Genomic DNA, 14490 nt, shown 5'->3' on the forward strand with positions numbered 1-14490 from the left:
AACGCCTCTGAATCTTAGTTTCCTTTTGCACAAAAGATTCCTATTACATCACGAGGACACTGAAAATGGGTGTCTGAGCCCATTCAATTCTCTAAAGTTTTTTGCTTATTTACTGAAACTGCCACTTAGGGCCTATAGGTAGCTAATTGATGAAGTGAGACATTTATAAACAGGAAAGACTTAGGGAGAAATTAAAGATGGCTTCAAAAGTCTACCTGAGCCCTCTGATGTTTTCCCATAAAACCCTGCGAGCTTAGTCTCTGCCTTCACACACCTGACAGAAAAGGCGAGGAAGATGACCATGTTTCTTTGCTTAAAGTATGACCTTTTACTGTTGGAGGCAAGATTGGAGAAGGAAAGTGGTGGTTCTGAGCCCAGAGAGAAGCTGGTGTTGTGTCTGGCTAACAGGCCATGTTTTCAGTGGCTAAGTAGAAGGTGAAAATGGAAGACCTGGTGAGGAGAGCTAGCTCGCCTTCCCAGCACACATGATCGGCTTCCAACAAAGCCCTGTTACACACTAAAGACCCTTGACTGGGGGAGGACCCAGAACAGGGCCATGTACACATTGGGTGCTTAATAAATATGCATTTAATTAAATTGTTGAACCAGCTCAATTGTTCATCACTTGACCTGTCACGAGACCTGATGGCATAGGTTGGAGCAATGGCTTTATATCCCACTGTAGAAGGGGATAGGAATGGAGCGGCACTGCCTAGGTTGTTCTGCGAAGAAAACTGCTCCACAGACGATCTCAAGCAAGGGTCAATGGATTAGGAGTCAGTGTGAAGGTTGTTGCTTACCTTCCTTTCATGGGGACAACCATAGGGTATCAGCACATATAAACTTGTACTAATTCTGACTAAGTGTGAGAGATGATCTAGTTTGTGTGACCTGTGGACTATTTTAAAGACACAACGAGTGAATGTAGAAGCCAGAACATTTCAGATGTTGATGATCTGTCATCTGAGAAACTTGGGACCTGATGGGCTCCAGATTTTGTCATCTTTCAGATCTTCGCCCAGTTTGGACAAGCTGGATATGCCCGGCTAGGCAAGAGCTTTATCAGACACTAAGAAGAGAGTCAGCAGCTCCTGTGCTAGGCAATGTGGCGGCTCCCCTCACCCAAGCCTTTGCTTTCTACGGTTTAAAAATATTAAGTGGAAACTGCCACCAATAAATAATTCATAAGTTTTAAATCATATGAGTGGAATAACAATATTTCTTGCTGTTTTTTTTCTGTCCTGGGAGGTGGGGGTGGTGTAGATGCAGACATGAATCACCTGTGTCCATCATATCCCTATTGGACTATCTGCCCACCAGTCTTCACTATCTTGGTGATCAGATCAACAGCCATGGCATCATCACACGTGGATACCAGTGACTGGTTCTATCTGAAGTTTCAGGAGTCTACAGGGGAGGGCAGCCTAGGCCATTTCCACAGGGCTGTGGGTTCAAAGCAACCCTTACAGCAACAGCTACACACTCAAAATACAGCACTGACTCACAGCCATGGCCTCACACAGGAATCCTTTAAGTTCCTGCTTCCTTCGTTTTACAAAGGATGTTGCTTTTAGACCGAGTGTCTTTAGTTAGCTATCTGACTATGTGCAAGAAATTAAAACCATTTTCCCATGTTTACTTGAGAAGAATAATCTGAACCAGGTTTCAAAGACCAGTCATTCAGGATCTGAGGAAGGTATTCGGTAAATGATGGCTGATGACACACTGAGCGTTCATCACGCAGGCTGTGTCCAGGTGGCACTTACTTCCTTATTACAAATCTTTTTTTTTTTTTTTTTTTTTTTTTTTTTGGTTTTTCGAGACAGGGTTTCTCTGTGGTTTTGGAGCCTGTCCTGGAACTAGCTCTTGTAGACCAGGCTGGTCTCGAACTCACAGAGATCCGCCTGCCTCTGCCTCCCAAGTGCTGGGATTAAAGGCGTGCGCCACCACCGCCCGGCGGCACTTACTTCCTGTTGGGACTTTAAGACGATCCTGCCTACGTAGCCTTCTTCTGGGAACCAGCTGTTTAAAATCTGCACGATATCTTCTTCTGGACCCACAGCTCTCTGGAATGGTTGTTTCTTGCACTCATTCTTCTCCTTAGATATAAAATGCTTCTCTTCCATCAGAAAACAGTCTGTGGCGGTGAGTTTGGTGTCTTGGTCTATCACCAGAATCTAAAGAGGAAGCAAGGGCAGCATTAGGCACATCTCTGAAGAGTGGCACAAACTCAACACGAGTCTGTTTTCCTAAGGTTCTGACAGGTTTGCTGGGCAGTTTATAAGCGAAGCCTACTTGGGAGTGTGGCACAATTCTTTCTAGAGCTGTACTAATTCTTACATGTCCCAAATGGATGGTTTATGCTCACTCTGGGCGAAGGCACAATTTATTTATAAACCCCATACAGCATAACTATTTTTTCCCAATGCTGGAATGAGAGATTCTATTGAATTAAAACCTCAGGTTTCTTACTCCATGAACCTGGTTCTTTGAAACCTTGCAACAAAGGGCTGATGCAAAGAACCCTGTGCAGCCTGCAAACACCATCTCTTTTTTTTCACTGTGGAAATAACCATCCTGTCGTGGAAGGCTCACAAGGCTAAGGTCTCGTCTGGCAATTCTCCTTTCGGGAGATTCCTGACACTGTGTCCAAAGAGCTGTTTCTCTGTGGACTCTGGCCTGCACAATTCGAAGGAGTGGTTAAGACGGAGTTTTGAAGTTAGTTAGTCCTAGGCCTCAGATTTCCATTTAAGACTTATTTGTTCTGAGTTGAGGACATCTCAGTGGTAGAGCACTTGCTCAGCTTAGCGTGCATGAGGGTGTCCTTGGAGTGTATCTATAAAATGGGAATGCTCACAGTAACAATCTATTCTTTGGGCTTATGATGGAGGCGTTAAGTGCCATGTAAGACATTATGAGCACTCAACGAGTGCCAGCCATCATTAGAGTCTTACTGATGTTGTCTTTCTCACTCCTGTCATATAGATTACTGATGAAGTGCCAGTGATAATAAAGACATCTTCTTTGTTCCCTTCCCGTGAGAGGTGACTGTATGGTGGGAGCCTGCTGCCACCACCTGGCATGGATTAAGCCAACACCATCTCTCCAGGTTCCTCAATGATGAAATGGCCATAGTCAATATTTCTCACGTGGAGGGGAAGCACAGTATAAGGTGCTAAGGATGGTAGGAGCAGAAAATTCTCACCAACTCTTATCCCTCTACTTGAGCCCTTGTCCTAAAGCTGCATGATAGTAATTCCATGGGTGCCAAGGTAAACAATTTGGATCATGCACACATATGCTTCTATAAGAAGGAGTCAGGGTGCGGAGTTTCCAAAGGTTCTGTTGATACTGTTATCTCCTCAAGAAACCCAACACCCCTTTCTCTCAGCACTGAAGACTCATTTGTTTATTTGTATGGGGTGAAAATATGGTTCTGCTTTCATTAGTGGCTGTGGGAAGTTCCCTTGATTTTATAGACTCTTAGTAGTGATTTGACACTGAACTTTATGGATTAATTGACTAAAAAGCCATCAAGGAAAATAAAACCAAATCTTTGGCAGTAGTTTCTGTTTGGTTGTCTATAAAATTTGGACCTTAAAGCTGTTTACTATGATGCTACTTAAGTCAGTTATAAAATGTTGGGCAAAATGTTGCACTATCCAAAGCAATGCACCCTTAAATGATAGAGATAATTAATATTAATAATATAATAATATTAATATTTATGCATTACTGCTCAAATGGCTTTTAATTCTGCCATGCATCATATGGTTCCTGCTACGTTTCACCATATACACCGACTTTGAAGGAATGCCCAGGGTACTCCTCTTGGTCAGTGCTCTCCTTGGTCTACCCTCAAGGAGTAGTAGTACTAAAACGGGCTAAAGATGAAAGAGTGTGGGAAGTCAGGCCACTGAATCATAGGGAATCTCCTAAGGTTGAGCTAGCCTGTCTAGTGGTACCAAGAACTCTGACACTATTCTTAGGATTTCAAACAATCCAAAGATATGTCAGCAAAGCCAGGAGGACTGAAAATTTAAGGTCAGCCTGGGGGAGTTCTGTCTCAAAATTAAAATAAAAGGTCTGTGGTTGTAGCTCAGTGGTAGAGCACGTGCCTAGTATGTTCAAGGCTGTAGGTTCTAGCACCACTATGTAAAGATAAACAAACGGACTATAGATAAAGAAATAAAGGACATATCATCAACATGGACTTTTACGGATTTATGTGAATACATATATGCATATATATTTGCACACACATACGTTTTGGAGACTGAATTTCTTTAACCATGGGTTCAGTGGACTTGCCTGTTGGAGAAGCTGCTTTGCCTTGGTGCCTCCATTTATAGTGAAAACAGCGAAGGGCTCCGGACCTGGGACACCATGCACGGTGACTCTGTGAGTCTGAGAACATTTCCTCTCTTCCGAATTAAACATCTGTCAATGAAGAGCACATGGTTTTCCGTGCATCCTCGATATCACAGAAGCTCTAGGCTCTATTCAACACAACATGTAATCTATGCATGCTGATGCGGTGGTCTCCTCACCAGCCATGAGGAAATCCAGTCACCAGAGCACTAACTTCCTGAAATGACAGCTTCTTTCCAGCACGAGTGGGGATTGCTCTCCTATGAAACGCGTGCTAGTTTTCACTTTTTAAAAGCTCCTTGGGTGATACAAACGTGAGCCAAGGTTTTTACAGCGTGATGCAAAAAAAAAAAAAGGAGAAAGGAAGGTGACCCAAGAAAGTAAGGGCAGGGGTACACAGAGAGAAGAAAGAAAGAGGCAAGGGAGAGAGAGGCCAGAGGAGAAAGCAGGACTATAGAAGATGAAGGTGGTCCAAGAAAGTGCCTGGGCCTGTGAACACAGAGGGAAACTGGATACACTGTCACATATGTTTTTAATTTATAGAGGAAGAAGAATAGAACTCAGCAGTAAATTAGAGCAATGTTCCTTGTTTAAGTAAACTACCCCAGTTGAGAGGGGTAAGCCCTGGTCCAGTGGCTCTTCAGCATCACTGGATGTGGAGTCTTAACCAGTGCGTTAGTGGGTATATAAGCACCAAGTTCAGTCATTGTTGTTATCATTTCCATAACTGCTTAATTAAAGACTCATTGGCACCTCTGTTGTACCACAGGGGAGTCCCTCTTCAATGTAGCAGTCCTGTAGATGTATGTTGGGTGAAATAAGAACTTAATTACCAAAGAGGCTGGCATGCTGCTGCCAGAGGTATTTTCTTCCATCCTTCTGCTGTTTATGAATAAGCTAGAGATTTCCAATATCTCATTGTGGAGGTTCCGCAGCTGAAGATGTCGATAACCTGGAACGATGCAGAATTGGGGAAAGCCTGTTAGGCAAGCACAGCTGAGCTCTACAGATATCTCCATGGACGTCAATCCATTCCCAAAATGGGCAGTGGATGGTAACAGGCATGCCAGCAGAAATCTTTCACTGTGAGAGAGCTGTCCCCTGGGGGAGGTTCCTGGACTGTCAGTGAATAATCAACTTGCCCAGTACTCTTTCTAACTTAGACTCAAGTAGGCAATCATTAAACTTGAACAACAAAGAAATAGAGAATCCTGATGATTTTGACACCAAAGCAGCTACTATCTCTGCTTTACTAAAGGTCAATATCCACTTTAGAAAACCTTTCATCATAAAATATTTTAATAGCAAGAGATTGTATATAAATATAAAATGCAGCAATATGCAGACAGTAAAAATGGTACTGTAGCTGTATGATTATTAATATAGGAAGGTGCTCACTATACACATTAAAAATAGAAAACCAGGAAATCTTAAAACATTAGGATTAGGAGGAAGTCTGTTTGCTTATCGTGTAGCTCAGTGCCATACACATGGGCAGAGGAATCAAGCTTGCGATAGATGCTTATCTAAAGCGATTAGGCTGGGGAATGGCAGGATAGATCCTCGTTAAACAACTGATTTTTGCTTCTCTGTCCATCCTCACACTTCTCTAGAAATTGTAATGGCCTGAATTATGGACCCCTGGTGGGAGCCATGGGACTTCTTTGGGGAACAATGCCTGAGAATAGCACTATCAGCTTTCCTTGGGGCAAACCCCCCCGCAGGCTCTACCTCGTTTTAAAGCTTTGAGTGGAATGATTCTCTGAGCTGTTATTGCCGAACTGTTGTTTTCCACAACTGCAAAACGAAGAAACACAAGGTCTTCAAAGTGAACCCGGAAGAGAAACTGTTCGTTCCACATGGGGTTAAGAGTGTTTCGATGGATGGGCTTCGTGCGGAAATGGCAGCTGTCCAGCGGCATGCCCAAGACGTCAACCTCGATGCACGGACTTCCGGCGCTGTTACTGGGGCACACGTTTTGGCCGGAGATGATCTGAATGGGGACGATAAAGGATCAAGGTCACAGAGACAGAAGAGAAGCACAGGAACCACTAGTCTCTTAGCTTCTGTCCACAGAGAATGCTGCAATGGATATGGTGAGTGATTAGTAAAAATCCTTAAACAAACACAGAGATTGTCATCAGGTAATCAAGGCTAGAAGGCTTGAAAATCCTATTGCGCTTATATCATTCACCTGAACTGAACCTCTCGCTGGACAAAGTTTGAAATATGATAAAAAGAAACACTGCCATGAAGTGGCATTTCTTAGATGTCAAGAGGAAAGAAGACCCTATTCCATGGAAACAGGAGTTTGCCATTTCTTTTCTATTTTAAATGCTGAAGAAATATATTTTACAACTACAAAATCTTCTTCAGTAGTTTTGGAGCAAGTCATGGAATAATGCTAACAAAACTTAATTCATAGCTGAATGAAAACAGACAGATGAAATGGTGAACAATGCTCTTAAGTATGGGTCTAAGGAGAAGCCTTATTGCAGATGTGACGGAGAGTACAGTCAGAGGCATCGGGAGTGGTTCAGACTGAGCATGGCTGGCAGACTGAACTGGGCCATGTGAAGAGAGGGGTAGGGGAGGAGGAAGCCAGAAGCCAAGAGCCAGGAGAGTGGGAACCAAGGAGAGGCAGCCAAGAGACAAAAAGGGCAAAAGGACTGAGTAGCCAAAATAGCCAGGTTGTATAGGAATCAGAGAAGCTGGGGATAGGGAAGCCCAGCCTTGGGCTGGAGAGTTTAGGATAGGGGACAGGGTAGACATCTCTGTAACAGGTACAGACCTTTGCTGAGAGAGGCTGGCAGACAGCGACCACTTTGCTGTTAATAGGCACCTTGGTTACCATTCTCCCGGGTTTCCGTGAGACTTACTGTAGCCTTCGGTAGAAAAATAAAGCAACATTCTACCCTTGCTAAAATGGTCTAATACAAAACAGACAACTGCTCTCCCAGCTTAGAGCAAGAGACAAAGTAAGTTAGGTGATGGAAGAACGTGTGAGCAGAGTTATCGCGGGGATTTGGAATGTCATGAGGACACTTCCTTTGGGAAGTGAGGAATGAGATTTAAAGATGGAGAGAAGAAATAACCTCGGTCTCTCTCTCTCTCTCTCCCCTCATTTTTTCTCTGTTAGCTAAGAGGGAACAAATTAATGAGGAAGTAGAGGTGACTAATGACCTGCAGTCCACTATTCTAAAGCAGCAATCTGGAGAGTTTCGCCAACCATTTGTAAGACAAAGCAGGAATCGAATAAATGCACCTGCTTGTCTCAGAAACACAGAGTCTGTGACAGCATGCCAACCTCAGCCACTGTTTTCTGAGAAACAAGAAAATATTGTGGGAACCTGCATGCTCTGAAACATGACCAGTTCATATTTTTCTCCCAGAGGCTTACGTGTTACATGGCTCTGGCAACAGAGTACTCACAGTTAAAGAATAAATAGCTGGGTCCATGCTGTCCAAGTCTCTTTCCAGGGGAGAAAACTTCTGGTACATGGGGCAACTTTTATCCCACAGGACCGGGGGCTTCAAAACGTAACCGCAGCCACCATTTGCCTCAAACATTGCAGCATTTAAATGTAAAGGAAGATCTGCAGAACAAACAAAGCCAAGATTACTCGTTACTTCATGAAGAAGAGACAATTAGCCATTCGCTCTGGGCTGGCTAGTTTTTGTCAACTTGACACAGCTGGAGTTATTTGGGAAGAGGAATCTCAGCTGAGAAAATGTCTCCATCAGATTGCCTGTAGGCAAATCTATAGGCTATTTCCTTGCTGAGTGACAGGGGAGGGCCCAGCCTATTGTGGGTCATGCCACTCCTAGGCAGGTGGTCCTGAGTTGTTTAAGAAAGCTGACTGAGCAAGCCTTGGAAAGCAAGCCAGTGAACCGTGTTCCCATATTGCCTCTGCTTCACTTCTTGCCTTGAGTTCCTGACTTTCCTCGGTGTGAAGGAGTCTGACCTGGGAGCTGTAAGCTGAAACATACCCTTCTATTCACCGTGCTCTTGGTCATGGTATTTTAGTAACAGACACCCCGAGACACACTCCGTAGCAACCGATGGTTGCTATGTTCCAGCTTGTGTTAGCAGGCCCAGAGGTACAGGGGTGCAGCAGGTAAGAGAGATGATGATGATGGTGATGGTGGTGGTGATGACGATGATACCTCACCACCACCAGAAAAACCCTTTCCTCATAGTCCCTGGAAATGTCCCATGTCCCAACGCCAAGCTAGGTTCTGCGCCTTAAAAACTCCTTTTACAAGGAAAATATCATCACATTCATCAGACATCTTGTGTACAATCCCTTATTTTATGCTGGTTTGGAACAAAAATCATTATTTTGGAAAAGAATCATTCGATTTTCTCATCTATAAATACCAAACCATGCAGATAATTTTACAGCAAATTCTCGCTATTTCAAAAGTAAGATAAAATCTTAATGATACAAGAAAGAAAAACAAGAAAAACGGTATTTTGTTGAAATCATAATTTCAGGCCATAATTCTTTTTAACCTCTCTTTATAGTTAAATATGAAAAAGTCGTGACATATGATTCACATCATTTCCAGTCTCCTCAATCATAAACTTTAGGAACCCTTGCAAAGATTTTGAGTGTTTTGTCGCCAGATTTTATTTGGCGCAGTTTTTGATGAATGACTGCACTGTTTCTGGACTCTTCCACGCTCGCATGCTCATCTGATGGCTCAGTCTGTATGAACGTGGCCCAAGTGAGCAAAAGGTTTATGAGACACACCTGACAAATGTTCCCGCTGGTAGATTCCTTCCATGTGCTGAATGAACTTTGCTTCATGAGCTGACATCAAGGAAAAGCGCACTAAGTGCATTTGAACAACAAAGGCTTGGCCCCTACTCTTGTGTCTTGAGTATAAATTTTTTCTACGCATCCGAGGTTGGCCAAGAGCATGTGCAGGAATTCCTGGAGAAGATGTACTAGGCACATCAAGCTCCTTGGGCCTTGGTCTCATCTGTTGAATTGGTGCAAAGCACCCATTTGTCAGGTTCCTTCCACGGCTGATGTGACTGACTTCAAGAGGCTGTGCTGTCCCTCTCCTGGCCACTCTGTGACCATGAAACAGACACAGCTAGGATGGCTGAGGGAGTGAGGCAAACAAGCTCACTTGAGGTGGTTAACTATGAAATGGATATTTACCCAGTTTGGAAACATAGCATCCGTAATCTCAAAATCCAAAATCAGATGCAACTTTATGAGCACCGATCTGACACCACAGTATAATAATCCCTTTCGGATCTCATGATCGGGTGCAGTCAAACAGTCTCTGTCTGCATATATTCAAAAAATCTGAAAGGGGGGACCCCAAAACCACAAAACTTCAAGCTCAAACATGTCTGGACGTAAGCATTTTAGATAAAGAATAACCAATTAGCATTCTTAGCAACAATAATAGTGGCTCAAACTTAACTATTTTAACTTCATTTAGGTTTGGAGCCAGACCTTCTTAGCACTGTGCCTAACTTAATCACTTTTATTTTATTTTACTTTTCAAGACAAGGTTTCTCTGTGTAAAAGCTCTGTAAACTAGCCCGGCCTGGAGCTCACAGAGATCCACCTACCTCTGCCTCCTGAGTGCTGGGATCAAAGGTGTGCACCACCACTGCCTGGCTCTATTAGCTTTTTAAAACTTTTCTTTTTAAGACAGGGCCCCGTTGTGTAGACCATGCTGGCCTTAAACTCACAGAGACTGGTCTGCTTCTGCCTCAGGGTGGCAGAATCCCAGAGACAAGGATCTGCCTGTCTGTCTCTAAGTGTGCCACTCCCAGCTTCTAAAATCTCTAAGGCACTTTTTAAAAGCTAAAATCCCATTTGGCACAACAATATGTAAAACTGATTTCTGTGAATCTGCTCGGTTTGAAATGAAGAGGAGCTCAATTCAAATCTAGTCTTCTTATTGTCTCCTTGGGGAGGCCTAACGGTCATCTGCATTTTGGCAACCTGTGTTTGTAACCAAATTCAAGAAAGTACATGAATCAGTCCATCCTGATTGGCCCATCTGAATCAATGACTGTGAGGGCAAATCAGACGTACCACACTACCTGAATGGTCTCCTGATCCTAAAAACACTGTGGTAGGCAGATGCCACGCTATGAAAACTGTGACTCTAATCCAATCAAGCATAACAAATGCCTTTTAGAAAGAAGCTGTTCTTCTGACTGGGGTTGCAATGCTTACATTCTTGTGGGATCTGTGTATGGAGTCGTATTCATTCTGGCCCAGAGGAAAGAACTAGGGTGGAGTGTTGCCAATGGTAACCACAGCTTCACACATGAGCTTTAGGTTTGCAGGCTCAATGGTCGCTTTTATTGAGCGTGGACCTGCTGATCCCTCCTGACCTCCTTGGAGTTGACAGTGGGCTGGAAGCTTGGGAACAGAGGGTCGTAGTTTCATAGACACCTCTGGAAGGCACCAAGCTCCCCTGACATCTACAAAATGGCAAAGTAACTGAGCCCGGTGATATAAGGAAGCTGACGGGCACAAGAAAAGTCTTGGAAGACCAGGTGCTTCTTCACCTGGGAATTATTTTGAACAACTGAGAAGTACTTGTTCTGATATTGATGGCCTATCTATCTGGATTCTCAAGCCACAGAGAAAGAAGTACCTGGAAGATGTCTTATTAGTGTTTGAGTGTGAAATGTTCCCCAGAGGCTCATATGTTGAAACACTTGCTCCTCCGCTGGTGGCCACCATTTGGGAAGGCTGAGGAACCTTTAGGAGGCAGAGCTTTGCTGGAAGAAGTTGGTCAATGAAGGAAGGGGGTGTTGAGCTTTTATAGCCTGGCTCCATTTCTTGTCCCTCCTCTGCTTCCTGATGGCAGACACACTGTGAGTAGCTGGCCTCTGATTCTCCCTCCATACCTTCCCTGCTATGGTTAAATGTATACTCTCAAACTGTAAGATGAAATAAACCTTTTGTGGTAATTTGAATGTAATTGCTCCCATAAGCTCATGGGGAATGGGACTATTGGGAGGTGTGGCCTTGTTGGAGTCGGCGTGGTAGAGTCGGCATGGCCTTGTTGGAGGAAGTTTATCACTATGGGGGCAGGCTTTGAGGTTTCATATATGTTCAAGCTATGCCTAGTTCAGATCATTTCCTGTTGCCTGCGTGTCAAGATGTAGGCATCTCAACTCCTTCTCCAGCACCATGTCTGCCTGCACGCATGTCATCATACTCCTAGTCACCATGCCTGCACGCATGTCATCATGCTCCTAGTCTCCATGCCTGCACGCATGTCATCATACTCCTAGTCTCCATGCCTGCCTGCACGCATGTCATCATACCCCTAGTCACCATGACTGCACGCCATGATGATGATGGACTGAACCTCTGAAACTCTAAGCCACCACCTCAATTAAATGCTTTCCTTTATAAGGGTTGCTATGGTCATGGTGTCTCTTCACAGCAAAAGAAACCCTAAATAAGACACCTTTCTTTCCTTCTTCCTTTCTCTTTCGCTCTTTCTTTTTTATAATTTATTTACTTTTATTTCATGTACACTGGTGAGGGACTCAGACAATCTGGAACTGGAATTACAGACAGGTGTGAGCTGCCATGTGGGTGATGGGAACCCCCAATTTTTTTCTTTAAGTTGCTTCTTGTCAGGTATTTTTGTCACAGTGGGAATTAACTAATGTGTCAATGTGCAAAGTAACAGATCTGGATCAAAAAAAAAAAAAGAAATCCAGACCCATAGGCTCAGATTGCAGTGAGGCTGACCAGGACAGACTGCTTCAGCTCACAGCGACTTATATTCATTGATCATCTACTGTGTACAAAGCGTTGAACGAGACTTTAGTCCCGATCGCATGAACGAGGGCCCGTAGATGCTGCATGTGGCTAGCGCCGTGTGCAACAGCGGTGCATGTGAACTGAACGGAGCGAGACTAGATGACAGCACTCCTCCTGGGCTGCCACGCTGTGCAGAGAACCTTGCGGATGGCCACACAGCAGTCATCTGCGTCCCTTGAGTGGGGCAGCCCCAACAGGTGCTCTCTGCTTGATCTGGGGAGACTAGAGCCTGCAGAGGGGAGTGGAAGGCTCTCAGGTTCAGTTTGTGTTGGGAACTGGTACGTGCTCAAGAGTGGCAGCTTCTTATGTTCCCTTTAGCTAGGGTGCCCTTTGCCATCCGTGGAGCCAGCGTGTCTGCGCCAGTCCTGCCACTTCAGGAGCAGGGCACATCCCAAGCCAAGCATTCGTACATTTCCTTAAGGGAAGCATTCTGCCAGCTATTTCAGTGCATGTAAAAACTTAAGTAGCGCAACAGCCCAGGAAACCCTGGACCCAGGGCTACAGACAGAGCCAAGGAGGTGAAGCTCAGGCCACTAGTGACAGACAAAGAAGAAAAAGAAAACTTTTACGACTCTGAAAGTATTTTGCCACTATTTCCATTTGTGAGTCCAAATCATCCTGTTTTTACAGCTTATCAAATGCCCTTAAGGAGAGTTAACATTTGAGCAGCACTTTTCTTGTGCTAGGAGCTTTTTGAGTTGCTGTTCCTTCTACACCGTCCTAGATACGCTCAGCTGGAAACGGTAAATACGATTGAGGGTGAAATAAAGCATGGCAAATATTGGTTAAGCCGATGTCTGACACCAGAGACAGGCACCTCGCTAAGAGCTGTGGTCTGATCTCAGCTCCAGGTGAGGCCACACTGTGGTTTCTGGTTCGGCAAAGGTTCACATTCGGGTCACGTGAGATGAGCCGGGGTGCTGCTGGCACTTCCGCTGGTCAAAGGAAAGGCTACATTTCGCATGAGTTTCTAGGAAACATCATTCATTTTCTTTCAAAACCACATGCAAACAAAATGTCTTATTCCCCAGACTCCCAGAGATCCTGAACTTAATCACTGCAAGGCTCTCGGCAGCCTTGGAACCAGGCATCTGAACGGTGTTTAAAGTAACCTACTACGCTTTTCTTTGAGACAAGCTCTCTATGCCGCCAACCTTGGGCTTGGCAGCCTTGCCCCTCAGCTTCTGGAGTGCTGGAATTTGAAGGAGGTACGGCGACACTGTAATCACAGGGCGCTTCTTTCTGCATTGTTGGAACAAGGGGTTAATTAAGCGATGGTAGCAAATTCCTGGCCTCGTAAAGCTTTAAATTTCAGCTGGCTATAGGTCGATCAGGAGCAGTTTGAGTTTAAAAGGTGCCCTTTAAAAAGAGTCATCGCCCACTTCTCTATCAGATCAGCTCTGAAATATCAGGGGCCCAAGCCCTATCAACTTCCTATTTCCCATCCTTTGTCTTCCTCCCCCACAGATGTGTGCCCCAGTCTGGACTCGATCTCCAGAAAACAGATGTTTATGGGATTGTGTTTGCTGAACATGAGAAGATGAAGAGAGCAGTGAGGACGCAGGTCCCTTACCATCCGTCTGGTAGTTGAGGGCTACAAGCTGTATGCCGTGGAGCCAAAACATGATGGGGTTGGGATTGGATGAGTCGATTCGGGTCGCCGCGGGGTAGGTCCTCAGCAGCTGGCAAGCTGTGTGCTGGATCAGTTTCTGAGAATACCTGCGACACAGACGTTTGGCGGCATTTTCATTCAGTGATGAGATATGATAGCATTTGGGAGTTCTAATGATAGCGCTGAGGGACGTGCTTGGGCTGAGTGGAGAAGATTCCTCCCAGGTTTGTCGAATTCCTTCATAGGAACCTAGACCCCCCCGAAAAGATCAGCCTCTGATTAATGTCAAACATTTTAGAAAGAAGAATCTCAACGGCACACCGAATGCACAGTCGCAACAAGGAAACAGAGCAGATTACACCTTGAATTTTACTTGTGAGCTTGCTGCCTTGAAACATGGTGGTTATTGAGTTTTAAAATGAGGGTAGCAAGATGGGGTGTGACTCAGTGGTAGGGCACACATCTAGCATGTACAAGGATCTGGATTTAATTGCCAGCACCAATAAGTAAGTAAGAAAGTATTAAATAAATAAATAAGCAAACAAAACAAGTAATAACATAAAGACAGCAACACCAATTTAAACTGGACTTCTAGAAGTGCTTTCGCCTCAGTACATCACTTCTCTGTGGGTAATCTTTACAAACACAAAGTCTGTGTGTAACCGGATAAAACCCACAAGA

General features: G+C 44.5%; 1 protein-coding gene across 3 annotated transcripts in view; it reads right to left on the reverse strand.

Annotated features, from left to right (window-relative positions):
• Positions 1-14490, reverse strand: part of Plce1 (phospholipase C epsilon 1) — a 269128-nt gene that overhangs the window by 7910 nt on the left and 246728 nt on the right. For all 3 annotated transcript variants that reach the window (XM_057778052.1, XM_057778051.1, XM_057778050.1), the window contains exons 24-29: positions 13771-14058; positions 7804-7967; positions 6103-6364; positions 5205-5323; positions 4312-4440; positions 1968-2177 (exon numbers count right to left, since the gene is read on the reverse strand). In XM_057778052.1, the coding sequence (XP_057634035.1) occupies positions 1968-2177; positions 4312-4440; positions 5205-5323; positions 6103-6364; positions 7804-7967; positions 13771-14058 (1172 nt within the window). The remainder of the gene's footprint in view (positions 1-1967; positions 2178-4311; positions 4441-5204; positions 5324-6102; positions 6365-7803; positions 7968-13770; positions 14059-14490) is intronic.

Source organism: Chionomys nivalis, chromosome 8, assembly GCF_950005125.1.
Source record: "Chionomys nivalis chromosome 8, mChiNiv1.1, whole genome shotgun sequence".
NCBI classification, from domain to species: domain Eukaryota; kingdom Metazoa; phylum Chordata; class Mammalia; order Rodentia; family Cricetidae; genus Chionomys; species Chionomys nivalis.